Source organism: Gavialis gangeticus, unplaced genomic scaffold (genome assembly GCF_001723915.1).
Source record: "Gavialis gangeticus isolate Ggan-Ray unplaced genomic scaffold, GavGan_comp1, whole genome shotgun sequence".
Lineage (NCBI taxonomy): Eukaryota > Metazoa > Chordata > Crocodylia > Gavialidae > Gavialis > Gavialis gangeticus.
The window spans coordinates 96,648,754-96,667,673 of record NW_017729022.1 but is presented as its reverse complement, the minus strand read 5'-3'; the positions used below and the strand labels follow the sequence as shown (position 1 = coordinate 96,667,673).

The 18,920-nt window shown below is 43.9% G+C and overlaps 1 protein-coding gene across 1 annotated transcript in view; it reads right to left on the bottom strand.

The window, feature by feature from the left end:
• ST8SIA1 (ST8 alpha-N-acetyl-neuraminide alpha-2,8-sialyltransferase 1) overlaps positions 1 to 18,920 on the bottom strand; it is a 313,115-nt gene that overhangs the window by 95,875 nt on the left and 198,320 nt on the right. Inside the window, exon 4 of the mRNA XM_019515663.1 lies at positions 13,171 to 13,263. Coding sequence (XP_019371208.1) covers positions 13,171 to 13,263 — 93 coding nt within the window. The remainder of the gene's footprint in view (positions 1 to 13,170; positions 13,264 to 18,920) is intronic.

Below are 18,920 nucleotides of genomic sequence, written 5' to 3'. Positions count from 1 at the left end.
ACACACACACACTACTCATTCCATTAGCGAGAAAGCAGCATAGAACTCAATTATATCTGCAAAAAAATCAGATTTTTTTTTCCAGTAACCCTTTAAGAAACTACTTATAACATTTGTAGATGGAAGTGACCATTATTTTCTCCCACTTTTTTTCCAGCAAGCACAGTAGCTCATTACTACTGCACAGTAGCATAGCATCATGGTTCATGCCCAGTGACACTATTGCACAGTAGTAACGAGCTACTGTGCAGTAAGCATCTCATGTAGACGTGATCACAGATTGGTTAATAATTTGCTTCATCATATTTCCAGATATTGAAGCTAAGATGAGTGGTTGTTGATTCCCTGGGTCCTCTAGTACTTAACCATTTCTTTGTGGGTTTCTAAGGATATTCATTAAGGGTTCAGAAATTGTTTCAGCTAGTTCATTACGTGCTCCTGGATACATTTCTTCAGAGTCTGACAGCTTAAATACAACTAACTTTTCTAAATAAATATTCTTTAATCTGTTCTTTACTCTTCCATGTACTCTACATACCATGCTATGAAAATTAACTATGTTAAGTATTTTATCTCACTTAAAACCATTTTGTAAATACCTCAGCCTTCTCTTGTTCACTCTGTTTCCCAGTTGAGTAAGGGACCTGTACTTTCCTTCATTTTTCTCTTACTTCTAGATGCTGCAGATTTGAATGCTGGAGATTTTTGGTTTGTTTTGGGGGTTTTTTGGGGGGGGGGGGGGAGTTGTACTACTTATACCCAACTGTGACCTTGAAACTGTTTTGTTTTTCCACTTTTAACCACTTTTTCTAGCTGCCTCCTAGGGCTTACTACTATACTTCCCTGAATTACTGCTAGAGCCTTTTAAAAGAGGCACAATATATGGTATGCATCACTCCCCAGATATCACAGTAGATAAAAACTTTATTCAATGCACATTTTCCTCCTAAGAGATGATTTTTTTAAATTTTCAAGTAACCATACACTAAGAAATATATGCTTAATCTCTGTGTTCTGTTTTGGCTTTTGTGCTTACAGCTACAGATCTGAGGATGTGCCAGGTGCTTCCAGTAAACAAAGTGCAACAGGACTGTACTTACCCACAGTTTGATTTTGAAACATGAGAGGAATAAAGGGGAAGGGTGCTTTAGTTTGGAACCCACACCCTTAGAAAAAAGCAGCAAACAGCAGCCCCACCCTTCACACACATTATTCAGGAAGAAAAAGCAGGTAGAGGTGGTGTCAATAGGCATTTTTACACATGCTGCTTTGACAAGCACCCAGTGCTGCAACACTTGCAGTTGTGTAAGTAGCAAAATGTGTGTTAGCATTGCGAAAATGGCAGTGGTGCACTTTTGAACTAAAACACATAGAAGGTACTTTAGTCCAAAAGTGCACTGCTGCCATTTTTTGCATGCTGATGCACATTTCGCCACTTATACAACTGCATGTAATGCAGTGCAGTGCACATCAGCTCACATGCAGAGCAGACTCAAATAAGTGAGTCTACTCCAAAGAGGTGGATCTCCAGCATATCATGGGACAAAAAAAAATATGCATATAAATGTCCATGTTATTCCAGGCTCAAAGAGGAAAGGAGACATGTGATACACTGGCTGTTGTTCACTCTCTGTCATTTCCCCAGGGAAAAAGTTCAAATTTTAATTCAGTCTGTATATTGACAGTACCTGACTAATGACCACACCTCAAAACCATCACTGAGGCCATTTATTCCATATGCTGCTTTTATACAAGGACATGGATGACTGGTGTCACCCGAGACTGGGGGGGCACCATGGCAACAAGTGGCGAGTGGGGACTGCCCACAGCTGCCGGTGTCGGTATCAGCGAGCAGCAAATGGGAACCGCCTGCAGCCGCCACCAACAGGGAGGGAGGGGGGTGGGAAGTGGCGGCAGTGAGAAAGGGGTGGGTGCAAGTGGCAACCACCCACAGAAGCCGACAACAACTTCGGTGGTGGCCAATCTCAGGAGGGGCACGTGCCCCCCCCCACATCACCTATGTATAAGGAAGAGAATATGCATCCTTTCTTTGTGGTCTAACGTACAGAGCAAAACAGCAGAGGATAATTGTGCTTAATATGCCAAACTACTGATGCATATCAGAAGGCTGTTCTCTTTATCATGAGGAAGAATCTTAGGCCTTTTAGAGCCTCCCACACTGTCGTCTTTTTTGATTGTTCTTTCACTAGAGCCATCTTTTATAGTACCAAGAAGTGCTGCTATTCTGCAAAGCAAAAACATTTCAAGAGTGATTTTTCTTCTTACTCCCCTTCCAGATACAGGGACTGTTTTTCATAAGCCCAAAAGCAGGGTGCCACAGCTGAGACAGCCCTTAATGGACACAGAAAGTGGTTGCCCTTGGTCATGGCTCCTGGCTACAGCTGCCTGACCCTCAGTGGCATTAAGTTATGTAGACAGCATCAGACTTTGGGTGGGTTATATTTGACTCTTCAAATATAAATGGAAATTCCAACCTCTCAGCACCCAAGAAATCTCTCCCCACCACCACTACAGAGTCAGGGAACCAGTGATGAGAGTCAAACAGTAATGAAAACCCCATATCTGCATGTGAAACCTAAGCAGATGACCTTTTTTCAGTGGCTCTGGGTCCCCTACACAGCATCAACTTACATCTCCCAGCATGTGGTCCTACTGTGAATCACAACTTAAGTGAATGAATCATGTACTGTCCAAGTTTTCTGTGTGCATAAATTCACATGATTCAGCAATCTGGAAAATACCATGTAACAATACATATTCTATTTAAAGTTACAAAGTGACAAACCAGAAACAAAATTATTTTTTTAAGTGTTACAAAACTGAAAACATTACGATTTTTTTATTTGGAAATTTCTAATTTCTCAACAAAAAACTGTGTTAGAAGAAACCTCTGACCAGTTCAATCTGTAAGGCTACAGTCAAAGAAAACAGAACTATACATAGGAAATATTTTTTTCTGTTTCTTAAAGTGACTTATTTCTAACATTCTAACACCATCCAGCTGTGGAAAAGAAATATGAGGAGTTCTTGCCAATTCTGATTCAGGCCAATTACTCCTTTGCATCTGCTTTATTTTCCTGCTTGAAAAAAAACAGCTCATTATATAATTGCCAGATTTCAAAATTTAAAATCAAATCAGGTTTAATCTAACAGTTTTAGAATCATGTGTAGAAACCTTTGTTTTTCATAGGTCATAACACGATTTATGTATGGATTTTGATTCCATTAAATTATCAGCCTGCATCAGCCAAGCACAGCACATCAGCAATTGGATATATCAACCTGTGCTAGCTTTAGAAAACATAGTTAACAAGTTTTGTAAGGACATGAGAAGTTTTAGGACACCCTGGATAGCCCATGCTAAAACATGGGTTGCCTTGTGACCTTACTGTGAGTTGGGTTAATGTGGTATGGATACGCTTACCCATGTCAGCTTTAACTTTGTTAACACAGATATAAATAATAGCAAAAACAAGGCAACACAGGTTTCAGCATGGGTTCTCCAGGGCAATTTATACTTTGTGCTGAAGCTACATGTCATGTCCTTAAAAAACTTGTTACCTATGCTCTCTAAACTTACCATGGGGGGTCAACACATCCATGGCACAAAAGCATCTATATTTGTTATGTCAATGTACCCTTGCATACATCTAGCCGTCCTGTTAAGAACTGCACATGGTGGCTTAGCTATAGCACTAGTAGCTCACTTCTAGCTCACAGCTCCTTTTTGTAGACTCCCTTTGGGCTGTCAGCACTGGTGCTTTCTGAACATCTTCCTTAAAGTTTATTGGGTTAATTCTTATTTTACTTCCTTCTCACAGAAAACATACTGTGCTCTTAGCATATGTGGGCTGGGAATAAGTGAAGCTGGCATGGAAGACTAGAATTTCTACATGGACAGCCCTGGCTTCCTCCAGGTGGACCCTCATGTTGACACTGTTGGTGGCAGAACTGAGCCTCCCTGCTGAGAGATCAATCAGGTTATCAGATAGTGTGAATGGGCATATGTCCATTGACTTCAAAGCAGCTATTAACCAACAGTGTGCTTCTGTGAGGAAGGGAATCCAAGGTTTCCTCTCCTTTGGCTGCCTATCATTATGGGCACACACACAAGTGACAATTTTTGCCCGATCTGACCCCAGAAAGCAGTCTATAGCCATGACCAAACACAAGTAGTAGCTGTAGCTGTAGTAGTAGCTATACACAGCTTCAAAAATGGCCTGTCAGGTGAAAAACTAAACCCTCGTTGCTCGAGACTTCAGATGAAGACATTTCAAAACAGAGTGTCTTCTATAACTTGTGTCTACCTGCCTACCAGCCTCTGCGCTGTTTTCAGAATGGGAGGGGGAAAGGGAGTAGAGGGAGTTCAGTCTGGAGTTTTTTCAGCCCCTGCTGGAGGGTGGGGCAGGTGTATAGGGTCCCCCCTAAGGTGGGGGGGGACTCCAATTCACCCATCCCACCCTCCAGCACCCAGTGGGGAACCTCTGGAATGAGCTCCCTCTGCTCCCTTTTCCCCCTCTCATTCTGAAAACAAAGACAGGCTGAGAGGGAAGGCTAGGCCATTGCTAGGGGAAACCAACTACAGACTCCCAGCCAGCAGCTAGATTCCCCTCCCCCTTGGAACCAACAGTGAACTTCTGTTTGATCCAGCGGATCATTGTAACTCAGAACTCCTCCTACAAAGCATTCTCAGTTACAGAGTGGAGCTGCACTTCTGTCTGCACCCCAAGTCTTGATACATACAGGGATGATCCTGATCTATGTTTCTTACCTCTGTAGGGTAAGAATGTCTACATGTAGCCACTGTTGTAATTCCAACCTGTGTGGATAAGTCTGAGTGAAGTACACGTACTAACTCATTCAGGTAATGATAATAGTACCCAATATATTTGAAGTCAAAATGTTTCTGACAATGAAGTGGGCGTTTCATTAAGAGAAATCTTCTAACAGTGTAACACAAAATGTGTCAAGCTTAATGTATTGGCTCAAATCACTATATAATTATGCATTCACTTAAAATTCTCTGCAAGGTCACTTCACTGTTATACTTGCCATGTTGGTACAAGGTATGGCAGAAAAAAGAACTGATAGACAGACATAAAAGCAAAATGCAAAATAGATGCATTAATATCAAGAATGATGCTTCAAAGTAAAAGTACCAAAGGGCATTTATACAAGTCTGCACTGCCCGGGAGCCAACGCGCACCACACTGCGCTGCTTGTAGTTGTAAAAGCGGCAAAATGTACATCAGCAGAGCAAAAATGGTGGCAATGCACTTTTTAACTAAAAGCACCTCTGAGGTGTTTTAACTCAAAAGCACACTGCCGCCATTTTCTTCACGCTGACATGCATTTTGCCACTTATACAACAGCAAATGTTGCAGGGCCAGTTTTTAAAGCAACTGGCACTGCAGCACTTGCATGTGTAAAAATGCCCAACAGTATCTTCTTTTCCCAGAGGGCAACACCATGGTAGCTTTTTGATTCTGATCTTGCTGCTGCTACAGAAAGGCTTGATTATGCAATGTGCAGAGTAGCCTAGATTAATCCAACAAAACTTTGTCCCATTGATTTCAATGAGGCTACTCACATACTTAAAGCTTTAAGCACACACTCAGATAAGTGTTTCTCTGGATTTTAGTCAAAGTCCCTTGTACCTTGTACCATCAAACCCCATAATGAAAACAAGCAGGGAAACTACTACAATTGAATTAAAAGAATCACTTATTTAAGACTTGAAAACTGCTGCTGATTCACAAACCTAATAAGGAAAATCAGAGAGACATTACATTAATAGCAAACCTTCTCTTTGGTTTTGCTGGAAATCTCTCCGATACCATACGTTGATGAGACAGCAGAGGGAGAGAAGTTTCCTGCTGTAGTTTGTCAGTAAAATGAAAATGTGCAAGACATTGTGAGAATGAGAAGAAAAAAAACAAAGTCTGGCCAAATTGTGATGATTTTGCCAAAACACAATTTTGTCTTTAAAAGCAAAACACCTTTTTTCCACTATAGATTATGATTATGATCACCATCAAAATCTTATTATAAAATGTATGTGATATGGACCCAAATATAAAATACATTTATGCAAAAAACTATATTAAAATTGAATGGCTAAACACCCATAAATGAAAAATAATTCATTTTTTCAAACCAGTTTATGAAACTTATAGCCCAGACCCCTTCTTGGTTAAAGTTAAATCACAGTCCCCCAGCCTTCCAGTATGCTTTGCAGCCCTAGACTGGGCTGTGTTGTCTACTCTAGAGAACAGGGCTGGCCCCAGCTCTCTGCTCCCTAGCTGGGGCAGTGAAGGCTAGCTAACAAGGGGCGGGGAGGATGGAGGGCAGGGCTGGCTGACAAAGGGTAGGGGGACAAGCCTGATGGGCATGCACCCCAGTCTACAGTCTACTGCCCCCCCCAGGCAAACCCCAGCTGGGGCCTGGGGCAAGAAAGGGGAGTTTAATACCCCTTCCCCTTCTCAAACTTACTGCTGGCTGCAAGCGTGGACTACAAATCCCAGAGACACCTGGAAGCAGGAACAGGAAGTGATAAGCAACCCTGCGAAGTCCTGCTGTTGTAATTCTGGACTACAAATCCCAGAGACTTCAGGGGCAGCAGGAAGTGGAAGTAAACACAGCCAGAGAACTGTGCTCTGGAGCCCCCTGGCTTCTAGCCTAAGCTAGTGTAGGCATGTGGCTGCATTGCCTGAATCAAAGGTAAATGTCTGTTCACTTCTGTTTTGATTTAATCTGTACAGTTTAGAGTAACCTGCAAAGACTGAATCAATTCAGCCTTGAGCTTTTTGACTGTCTGGACCTAGCCAAGGGATTAAATTTCAGTCTGGAGAGCTTGTTGGTGAGTTTGCTCTCCAGCTGCTGCATTAACCTAATTCTGCAACCCAGGGATGAACATCACTGTCCCTCTCCAAACTTTCTTGCCTGGTGCTGAAGCCAGTGTCTTTGATCATATTGGAAATTAAAAATCAGCATCAGGGGGAGAGTAGGGAGAGCGGCAGCAGATATCACCTCCTGCATTCCTGAGGTGTGCTCCAAGACAGACACTGTTGTAGTCTGATAAAGGGGCAGGTCTGGAAATTTTATTGAAACAACAGAGGCTTCTGTCATTTCGCAGTAGACCCCATAGTAAGCAAAGGAAAATAATCGGCTCAGTCACAAGGATAGACTGTGGAGTGGTCTCCTAAAGCAACATGGACAAAGTAGTGTCAGAAGTAATCCTTGCCCTTCCCTTACCCTTTACTCCTCTTACTCCTAGATGACCTAATTAGGGTTTAACTTGTCTACTTTCTATTTCTGATGTATCAATTTATTGTATTAAACAAACCCTGATACCAAACTGTAGGCATTCAGGAAGGCATGTATACTTTTTTACTGGCAGAGATTATCAACAAGAATTCTGACGTGCCATTCTGAATGCCTGGTCAACAAATCTGATATTGTATAGATGATTGAGCAACAATTAAGAAGGTTTTCTATCAAATTAAATTTTTTTTTTTAGGTATGCTTGGGAGATTTTTATTTCTATTGACTTAAGCAGATTGGACTCAAAGCGGTCTTCAAAACCATGTCCAGGAAAGATTATTAATTGGCACTAGGATGCAGGCAGTGTTTGAAAGGAAATCTAATCTTAGCAGATTTCATGGGAACCTAACATCTGCAAGTTTAACTGACATTTCAAATCTCAGAGACAGCACCACAGCATTTGTAGAACCATTAGTATTATTCCTTCATCTTGCTCTAGCGCTGTGAATTGGATTCAGTGAATAATGGACAAACACTGAAAAGGTCAACCCCCTCCCCCCATCCAAATTAATTAATTCAATGTAAGAAGATAATTCAGATTCATATTGAGCACTAAGGTGTGACAGTTAGATCTAGTCATTCGAGTTTCAGTCAGGCTTTTTTTCTTAGAAGTCTGATACTGCTTTTCAATGACTCTACTGTAAAGACAAATAAAAGAGTGAAGGTTGATGCTAAGCATTCCATCTTCCTTTTATTCATAAGGAACATAATACCACAAAGTAGCACTAGACAAACAGGTGGTCTTTTCCAGCATCCCATCTCTGACAGCAGCTAATGTAGCAGGTTTCAGGGCCGATGCTGGACGGTTTCAGACAAATTCCTACAATGCAACAAATTATGGCAACCCACAAAGCTTCAAATGTGGATAAAACTGGTAAAAAAGAATAACTTGCAAAAAGGCCTATCTGCCTCCGGGGTTGTTTTGCTTAATGGAGGTGACAACCTTTATGTATAGACTGCACAGTTCAAACAAAGGGCCCAATTCTGGAGTCTCCGAGTGCCTAGAGTTCCCAGCCCTTACTCAGCTATAGAGTCGAGTCAGAGGAGGGTTATGTTCCTTAACTCCTCCTCTCAGATAATGATTCTGGCTAGGGCAGGAACTATTGTCCTGATGCTTACTGCTGTGAAGCAGTGGTCAGGGAGACTGCAGGGTGATGGAACACATCAGAGGAATACTGGCTCCAAGGACCAACTGCCTAGAGTAGTTGTTTGGAGGCATATACTTTTCTTTAGGAAAAGGAGTGAAACAACTTACTCCTCTTAAAGGGGAGGGAGGATATCAGGGAAAATGTTATGGTTCCCTTAGTTCCCATTCATTCTCTCATGTGCTCGTGGATCTGTTACAATCTACCCCATTGACAGCAGTGAGAGTCCACATACAGAAAGTAGAAGGATGAGGTCATTAGCAGGGAGCACATTTCCATCCACTCTCCCTAAAGTCTCCCAAAAATAACACCAATTGTGCAACACCATAATCTGGAGGGAGAAAATAAAAGGGTTGGTATCAGGTGCAGATCCAGGGAGGGTGCACAAGTGTTAATGACCTCTTCTTTTTAAAGGTTTTGATATTTCATCAATCAAGCTATCCTTTGTTCTGCAGTTCTGCTGTTAGGAGTTTCATTACCAGGAGCAGCTATTTCACAGCCCTGCAAATTTTTTTAACTCATTCCAGTCTTAAACTGAATAATACAGCCCTAGGTCCCTTGCCTATTAATAAAGCTTCTAATTTATTTTTGACTGGAGAAAAATGTTTGTTGTTTTATATGTAATGAGGCACCTCACCATCTGCACCTCCCTTTTCAAAATTCTACGTCTGCCCATGGTTGGCACTATGCAACAGTTTGTTAGCTTATTCCTAGAAGACTGAAGAGCAATCAGGTCTTACAGTATTTTTACCCTACCATGGAAAGCTACAGGGTTCTCCTGCATAACAATTTAGAAACCTTTTTTTAAAAACTGCCACTTTATTATTCACTACATTTGCTGAAGAAATTGCTCCTGTGCAGAAAGGCTCACATATGTCCAGCTCATGGCTAAAACATCCTTCAACAAAGACCAAATAAATAGTATTCACAGGGGTACCCTAAACACAATTTACCTGTGCCATTATGTTCAAAGCAATGACTATGTCGCTTCAGGTCAACTTAATAGATATTTTATGATTACTGGAAAAAAAGAGATTGCCTACCCTCCACAGCACTTCTTTCATGATTTGGAAGTAATGATACAAATTAAAAATCAGGCACTTTTACACATGTTCTACGGATGGGGGGAGCAGCACTTTAATTAGAGCGGCTCCAAGAGCCACGCTGACTAAAGGGCCACCATGTCTCCTGTATCAGTGTCCCCATGCTTAAAAATAGTAGCGGGGCAGCTGAGCTAAAGCTCATTCAATGAGCTTTAGTTCAAGTGTCTCTGCCATCATTTGCAAGCATAGGGACACTGATACACAAAATCCAAGAGACTGTTGGAGCACGGTAAATGTTCATATTCCAGCTGGCTCAATTAATCAAATAATCAAGTCTGCTCTGATGCGCTGCAATTCTAGCACATCAGAGCAGCCTCAGTGCTCATGTATAGGCACCCATTACCTTAAAACCATGATATCAAATCCTCTGGAGCCTCCAAATCGATTCAGAAAATGATTCAGAGATTTGGAAGGCAGTCTTTCAGGGGAACAGAAACTGAGAGGGGTGGGGGGAAGACTGACATCTGTAGCTGGCCAGTGACTGTTATCTTTTCCCGAGTCCCCTTCCAATCACGGTGCTCTGGGGGAGGGACATAGAAACAGCATGTAACCCTGTGTCTGCTGTGCCTTAACACACAGTCAAAGTCACGTCACAAGCTTTGCTTGTCAACACCTTGAGGTGCAGTTTCCCAGAAACCCCTGCACCTATCTCCTTGAAACTTGGCAGGCTTCATGCCCTCAGAAGGGGCTACCATCCCTATTGTATTCATCCAAATCTGCCAGAAAAATGACAAAGTTACAGGTATTTCAGTGATTCCCCATTATAGTCTATGGCTGAATCACCAAATCTCTCCGAATCAGCGTTGAATCTTCTGAAGCCGATTCGGCCAAATCGATTCAGGACAGTGATCCAAATCTCCAAACTGAATCACTGTCTTCCAGGTTGGCTGAATCTGAATCAAATACTTTCCTATTCCAACCGGCCTAATGGCAACTATTCCAGCACTATGGGAGACACTAGAGAGAAACTTGCTTGCACCTACTTTAAATTAAGTCATTGCCATGTCCAATATGCCTAACCATAAATTATCTGGTTAGGATAAGCTTTTTTGGGAGGGGCAAATGGTGTTGCAGCATCAATTTCTCTAAATCTGCCATAACATACTTGAGAGAAAAATTAAGATGTCAAGCCTCATCAATATCAACCGACTTAAAGTAAAGGCAAGAAGAGATCAGAAGAATGATAATGAGAGTAGAAACTTTCATTAGCTGAGGCTAGTTAGCTAGACTTTAAGAGCCAGACCCTAATCAAAACCACTGATCTAAATGCCCTTGAATTTAATAGAAGCTTGAATCTACAACCAAATTTAAACATCATGGAGAAGCTTTTAACCGTAGACTAGAATAAATCAAATTCCCTATTTGTTGTAAAAATGGAAGCCTTCATTTGTAATTTACATTTGAGGCTCATACATATCTCCATAGCACAATTATGATCATTCTAATAAAACAGTCAGAAGGTGAAATCATGAGTTTGGAAAATGTATCTAGGGAAGTTCAATAAAGTACTTTATAATATTCAACCCAATTTTCATTGATGATTCAGAAAGAAGAGGTGGTTAAAAAATAGGACTAGACTTTCATAGAACTGTAGAAAGGTAAGTATGAAAGGAACCTCAAATGATCATCTTGTCCAACCTTCCAGACTCTCTGGCAAAAGATGGAGAATCTCTTGACTGGTTTCAGAGCTCTCATACTTTCAACCAGATATAAAGATTTATTCAGATTTTCAACATGTATATTTGTCTTCTGTCCTGCCATCTACCTCATTAAATAGCTCTATTTCTTCTGACATATCCACAACCCCTATCACCACTTTTGGATCTCTCATCAAGCCCACTCATATAACCCTTGCCCCCTCTCCTGACTTAAGATATTATCAACCCCCTATTTAAAAAATAAATAAATAAAAAGTCCTTTCCAATACCAACTCTCCTCCTCTTTCATTCACATGCCTCTTGGTTCCCCTTACCCCTCCTGCTGCACTTCAGCTTCCAAAGCCAAGTCCTCTCTTCCATTCAGCCTTTCACTTGCATTCCATTCCCATTTCCATTTGCAATACCAGTCATTCTAGCTCCTCATTCCTGAAACTTCATTGCTTTCTAGTGTTCTTCTTTTCCTTTTTAGTGTCTTGATCAGAATGTTGCTAAATACCCTCAGTTATTTTTCTCACAAAATTCTCTTTCTCCTTCCTAAACATACCTCTTAAAGAGAAGTAGTCATCTGTGTGTGTTAGCAGCTGAGAAAGTGGGTTGTTGCCAATGAAAGTGTATGCCTCTCTAAACAAGTCTCTCTAAGATGCCTGCCCTGCCTTCTACCATACCACTTAAATAACCATTTTGTCTTCAGTCTAATAATTTCCTGACTTAACTATTGTAACCTGCTTCATAACATTCATGTTGCTAGCCAACACGCTTCATTTTAGGTAGAATGCCATGGCCAAGCTAATCCTTTTTTCTTCCCACTGTGACCATTCCACCTCAGTTTATACACCCCCTTGTCAGCTCTGTAGACTTTTCCATGGAAATTTTAAACTCCTCGTCTTCACTTTCAGTGCTCTGAATTTCTCTGCATATCTCCTGTCTTAAGTCACCTGGTGGTATCCTAAGCCAGTACTATTTTAAACAAGTTACAGCTCCCTTCCTTTGCTCTCTGTTGCCACCATCATTTCAGTTCCTTCTCCCAGCCAGATTTCCCATGCCTGGAATCTATCCCATATTTTTGACAAATACCAATCTCTCTTTTTTAAAATCTTTCTCAGAATCCACCTTTTCCAAAAATGTCCCTAACAGCAACTCTCCTTAATTCCCTATAAAACAGGGAGGGAGGCAAGATAGCACCATAATCTCTTGTACATCTTTCTTCCAAATGCCACCCTTGCCTACTATTATTGGTTTAATTTTCTTTCTTCACGTTCCTTGATGAGATTTATATCAGACATTTTCTATATTTGGCCATTCTTCCCTTAGATTGTGGCATTTTCTTCTCTGCTGCATTTCAGTGAGTGTTGCAGAAATTACTTGCCTTGATAAAGGCCTACAACTTTTTGTGTGATAATGGAGCTGGTCAAAAACCAGGAAACATTGCATCTATAGTCTTTCGCATTTTTTACCCCATCATCAAAAACTGAATTTTTGGAAAATTTCAGCCAACTCTAGCAACTAATGTGATTTTTGCTCCTATGAGGCTACAATTACAATTCCATTTTGGATTGCTTTCACCTACCTTAAAGCCATTCTTATTTATTCTTGCCCTTAGTTACAACACGGTGGCCGTATCTTCACAAGATGCTAACTGTGCAGTGTATACACATGTACTAAATGGCCGTGCAGTAACCAGCATTACTGCACAGTAGCTTCACCAAATGGCTTTTAGGTGAAGCTGAGTGCAGTAGCTTGTAACTACTGTGCAGTAGCATTGCATCACACTTCCTGCCACGTGACACCACTGCACAGTAGGTAACGAGCTACTGCACAGTCAGCGTCTCATCTCTGCCACACCAAGGTCTGGGATACATAAAAAAAAATTTTCTTTGCTATTTCCCCAATTCAGACAAGGAGCAACAACATGCTGTCTACCTTTTTCGAATTATACTGGGATTTGCAGTCACCAGCTGGGTTTTGGATCCAACATCTTTGCTGAATTCACTGGAGAGAGGAGGAAGGTTGCACCTGCAAAAACAGACAGATATTCAAGATTTTTAAGTGTCGCATTCTAGTTGCAGTATTCTTTTGTTGTCCAAATCTATTTTTCATTTAAAGTGATGAAAGCTAACCGAAAATGCAGAAGTGCTACATTAATACTGGATCAAATAAGAAAACAATTATGGGCATGTACCTCCATGTAACGCCTCCATCCTGTCCAAACATATGAGGGTATTTTTGTACTGGATTATGGGTAACTGCAAAAGTATGCACTTTCAAAGAGACAATCCTATATTATTGCATAATTTTGAAGTAAAAATAAAAAAGAAAATAACCCTGATTTATGTACTGAACTTCCTCATTAACAGCCAGTAGTAGTACAAGTGTGTTTGGCACAAACTACCTGTCAATAAATCTATGTAAAATTCTTTCCCCGCCCACCTCTGTACTGCCTAGTTCAATCACTGTATTTCAGAATACCTCATTGTGCAAAACACACAATATATTATGTTTGTGATGTCACAGAATACTAGATAGCATTTCTGATGTTGTATTGATGGTATAGGTTCACTGTGCTTAGAATTACCAAGAGAAGTCCAAAGACGGAGAGAAATCTTTATATAGTTGAAATGGATTTCTACTTGAATGCCTCCTACATCCTGGTTGTGGGAGGCACTGAGTACAGAAACCTGCATTGCAGATTTGCCTGTCTTCTTTCCAAAAGGTAAAGGGGAAGACTGAGAAAAAGCACTAAGTCACAAAGAAAAAAATTACTGTACACTTGGGCTCATGTTGAAGAGATGGATGAATATGGAGACATAAGTAGATGTAGATTGAGCTCTACCAAAATCTTATGCTCCAAATTTAAGCTTTTTTCTCTGATATTTCAGTTCAGCTGTCAAAACAAAAAATCCTTTGTTTGCCTGTCTCCATGCACAATTAATACTTCTACTGCATGGCATTGTCACTTGTCTGCAGCACTCACTGAAAAAGCCACGCAGAGAAACAAACTCTGACTTTACTTCAGAAAAGGCGGTATAGTCAAGTATATCACCCTGCTTTTTATGACTCCACTTATGTTCAGAAGGGGTGCAGCACAAGAAAAAGGAAAAGTCTTTATGTAAAGACTGGGGAGTAGGCAATCTGGCATAATGGTTAAACCACCAGGGCTAGGGACAGAAATTGCACATAAACTAGTATAAGTGATCAGAAACAAGTTCAAATCAGTAACACAACAGAAGTTCAGTGCACATAAACTGCTTTCAAAATGGCTGAAACCAGTTTAAGATAAACCTGAATGAATGTAGTATCAGACTTAACTAATTTAAGTTAAATCAGTTTATTGAACTTTTGTCCCTGATCTCCTCCAGATTCAAGTTAACTCAGTCCCCCAGCATCCCAGGATGCTTTGTACCTCCCCTGCAAGCCCCTCCTTGCAGGGTGGGTGAGCTAGTCTTGACCAAGCTGTCTGCTCCAGCCAAGCAGGGAGGCATGCTCTAGCACCCTCCGGCTTCTGGCCTATAGGCATGTGGCTGTATTTCTGGAATCAAAAGTGAATGTCTTTTCACTTGCTTATTGGTGCAATCTACACAGCTTAGACTAATATTGCACTGATTCAGCCCCAGGGTTTTTGACTGTCTGTACTTAGCTCAGAGGGCACCAAGAGATGAGACTCCTACCCTGGGGGTCTTTAAGAAGAGGCTTGATGCCTACCTGGCTGGAGTCATTTGAGCCCAGTTTTTCTCCTGCCCAGGCAGGGGGTCGGACTTGAAGATCTACAAGGTCCCTTCTGACCCTACTTCTATGATTCTATGAGTCCAAAACAGAGGCTGTGTCAAGGGTCAGGAATCAGGGACAAAGTTACCAGATCCAAGTGGAAATCCAGAAACCTAGAGTCCAAGAATATAGACAAGCAGGGCATGTCCAGACGAGCCCAGCTGTGCAGTATGTGGTGCCACAAACATGTCTGCAGCACCACATGCCACACAGTTCAGTTTTCTCTGCACTACAAGGGTGCACTGCCCATGCATGCATGCTCTGGGATTTTTTCCTGCAGGTTTTTTTGACCCTGGATATCCAGGGGTCAAAAAACCCCATGGGGAAAAAAAAACAGTAGCTCACGCTACTGAAAAGTGGAGCTGGGCCACCCGGAGCTGCACTGTGGCTGCCAGCAGGATCACTGCAGCTGCAGCTGTGGGAGGCCCCCAGGGCCCCAGGTAGGGCTGCTGGGGCCAGCACAGTGCCCCTAGGGTAACTTGCCACGTGCAAAGTGCGCCGCAGCTACTTGTCCCCAGGTAACCAAATGCCTGCCCTTGTCTGGACATGCCCACAGAGTCAGAAAATCAGGGAGTGTAGGATCAAAGAGGCTTCCTAGAGCAAATCTTCAGAATAAAACTGTTGGCTGGTCTGTGACTGCAGGTTGAACTTAAATAGGGAGGTTGCTCTCCCTAGCAGCCAATCAGGAGGCCAGCTGGTTCACAAACTGGGCTCAGGCTGCTAGTCAGAACCCCCCAGGCAGGTATGACCACCTTGGCAATTAGCCTAGCCTAGGCTGGACTGCTTGCTAGGGCCTCTGACACACTGGCTGTTTTAGCACTGCCTGTGAGGACTCACAATTCAAGCAAGGTCAACTCCAGCATCACAACTTTCCTCCTGTTACCAGGGTGAAATAGGAATCTTCATACAAATTATTTGATTGCTTCTTTGTAAATCTACCTCTCCATACTCTCCTCCAACATCCTCTTGCTTTCTCCTTTGGGTGACCTGTGTTTATAGGACTAAACAGCATTCACACTCCATAGGTGCATCCACACATGCAGGCATGTGCACATGCAGCAGCTCAAATAGCAGCAGCACAAATTTGTGCTGGAGATTTGTGCCTCAGCACACATGCCTGAACATACACTTTGGTGTGGGGCAAATTGTGCCACTTGGGGCAAACTGACCCTGCCCAGCTCCTCCCAGATCTTCAGCCAGGGAGAACTAGAGGCTGGGGCCAGCACCTGTGCTGGTCGCAGCAATATAAAAAGCTGCCCTGGTGAGCAGCTCAGGGCTACTTGCCCTTAGAAGCTTCTGAGGTGGTGTCACCCATATCAGAGACCTCCTGGACTACGATAGGAAGGAGAGGGTGGACCCCGCTGTGCTGGCCCAATGCATGGGTCTACCCACAACACGTGCGACCTGCCATCTGGTCCAGGAGGTAAAATATGCCCTACCTCCCAATGCCCTTGACCAAGCTGGCACCTCACCCGGACTCACGGTCCTCCCCACTTCACCACCTGATCTGGCTAGAGGACACTAGACCGGTCCAGTTTTCCAACATCCATCGCCACCACCTCCTCACACCCCTGTGCTGCACCATGCCACCCTCGCATCCCGCTCAGACACCAGGTGGTGAGACCTACTTGGCGAGGGAATGGCTGGGGCACACCAGTGGCTGAGTCTGTACTCCATCCTTACCCCATGAGCCCCTGGGGACCTCAGCTGGTGGCTCCTCCATACAGCCATTGCCATGGGTGTGTATGTGGCAAGCTTCACAGACACCCTGGTCTCTTGCCCCTTATGCGGGCAGAGGGAGACCCTGGACTCCTGAGGTTCTACTTGAATTTCCCCCCCACCTTTTTGTTTTTGGTCACCCCATCCACAGACCCACCAAGTCCTGGGACCTCCTGGTCAACCTCCTCCTGGCACTGGTCAAGTGGGCCCTATACTTGACCAGGAAGGAGGGTCTGGCTGGGAAGGTGCCCAGAGACTGCGGGGCCAGTTTTCTCTCACTTGTTTGAGCACGTTTCTGGACAGAGCACTAGTGGGCAACATCCACTGGCTCCTTGGATGCCTTTGAGGACTGATGGGTGTGGCCTGGGGGGCTCTGCTTGGTGTCCCCTTCAGGCACACTTATTTTCAAGTTTTGACCCTTTGACTCACACAGCACTCCTATCCTGTTTTTTTCATTAGTTGTCCCAAGAATTAAGTTGTCCCAAGAATTTAGTTGTACCACTCATTCATTAGCCCCACACAGGGTTACTAGTTAGCCAGATGGGCCCATGGTATGAGTGTTACAAATAGACAGGAGCTTCTGAGGCCCAGCCAGTTGGTATCTGGGGACATTAGTCCCTTGTGCCAACTGGACTGTGGAAGCAGCTCTAACTCAGAGTGACCCCTGCACCCTCTTCCCACTGCAGCAGTCTGGTAGTTGGGGCTGCTGCCTATGACCTGTTGCCACCTGTGACAGCATGTGGCCCCATGGCTGTGCACCTGCCAGACCCAGAAAGGGACTTCAGTTGTCTGGACTGCAGTATGGGCACTTCAGTAGAGCCTCCTGCACTTCTGGACCAGCTGCCAGTGGGCTGTGTCTGCACAGCTGGCCCTCATGCAGAACTACTGTCATGTCTTCTGGTGCCCCTGCCCTGGCATCCAGGCAGCTATCACCCAGAAGATGTGCTCATTGCAGTGGCCCACTTTGAATTGTCAAAGCGTGTCCTCCTGGCCCTAAATGGCCAGGTCAGCCACCTTGTCTGCCCTCCAGCTTGGTCCCTGGTGCTGGCCCTGGGCAGGCTCCTCTGCCCGGATCTCGCCACTTGTCTCACCAGCAGAGATCCTGGTGTTTCCTGTTTAAAAATTGCAAATTCTCTGACAAAAAAACAAATTCTCTCATTAAAATACTCAAAATCTGTGTTCTTTAATTAAAATGAAATGCCACTATATATAAAGAGATCAGCTGGGCAGTGTTTTATTGATATATTTACCATTTTAAAACAATTAGGAAGCCTACCGGTGCCTCTATCATCATAATAAATTAATTCTAAATATCTATACACTTTGGAATTTGCTTTTGGTTTTTTTATCATAGAAAAATCAGAGCTGCCCCACCCCCTTCACTCACCAGGATGTGGGGTTCTGAGCAGCACTGATATGCCAGTGCCCTGCCCCTGCCCGTGCCCCTCATTCTCAACCCACATCCTGCCCCCACCGCAGCACCCATCATTCGTGACCCACAGACCCTGCCAAGCACCACTAGCTCCCTCCTAGCAGCAGCTCCGTCCCAGCACCAAGGCATGAGTCCAGATGCAGCTGTTCCACCCACTGCTTTGTGGCTCTGAGCAGTGCCAGCCCTTGCTGTTCTGCTCCTTGCACCTGTGCCCAGGCCCCAGTGATCCCCATGCCATTCCTGGGAAGTCCTTGACTAGGACTCGGGAACTGGGCTGGGCAAATGCCTTCCCTTCCAGGCCAGTCTCCCTCTACACAGGCTGCTCTAGGGTGGCAGGGGAGCTCTAAGCCTGGCTCTGGCAGCCTCTCCTATCCAGAGCGCTCCCTCACCCCTGACCTCCATCTCTCTTTCTCTCACACACACACCCCTGCTGCCACCTCCACCCCTCCTCCCAACCCATCACACCCCCAAGTGGCTCCTGGGAGCAGGAGCACCCCCAGGCTGGGGCTGCATCTCCCAGCACTGGTGCAGGCATGGGGCAGGGCTACAGTGTGGCAGTTGCCTCTGCAGCTGCAGCTCCTGTCCCATCCCATGTGGCGGGCTGGGTGTTCAGGGTATAAGATTTGTGCAGGGGTGGGGAGGGGGGTGGGCCTGGGTTTGGGGGCAGGGTTGTGGGCGGTATGGGGCTTATGCAGGGTTTTGGGATTTGTGGCTGGGTAAGTGGGGGGGTGGCTTGTGGGTGGGGGGTTCATGGGTG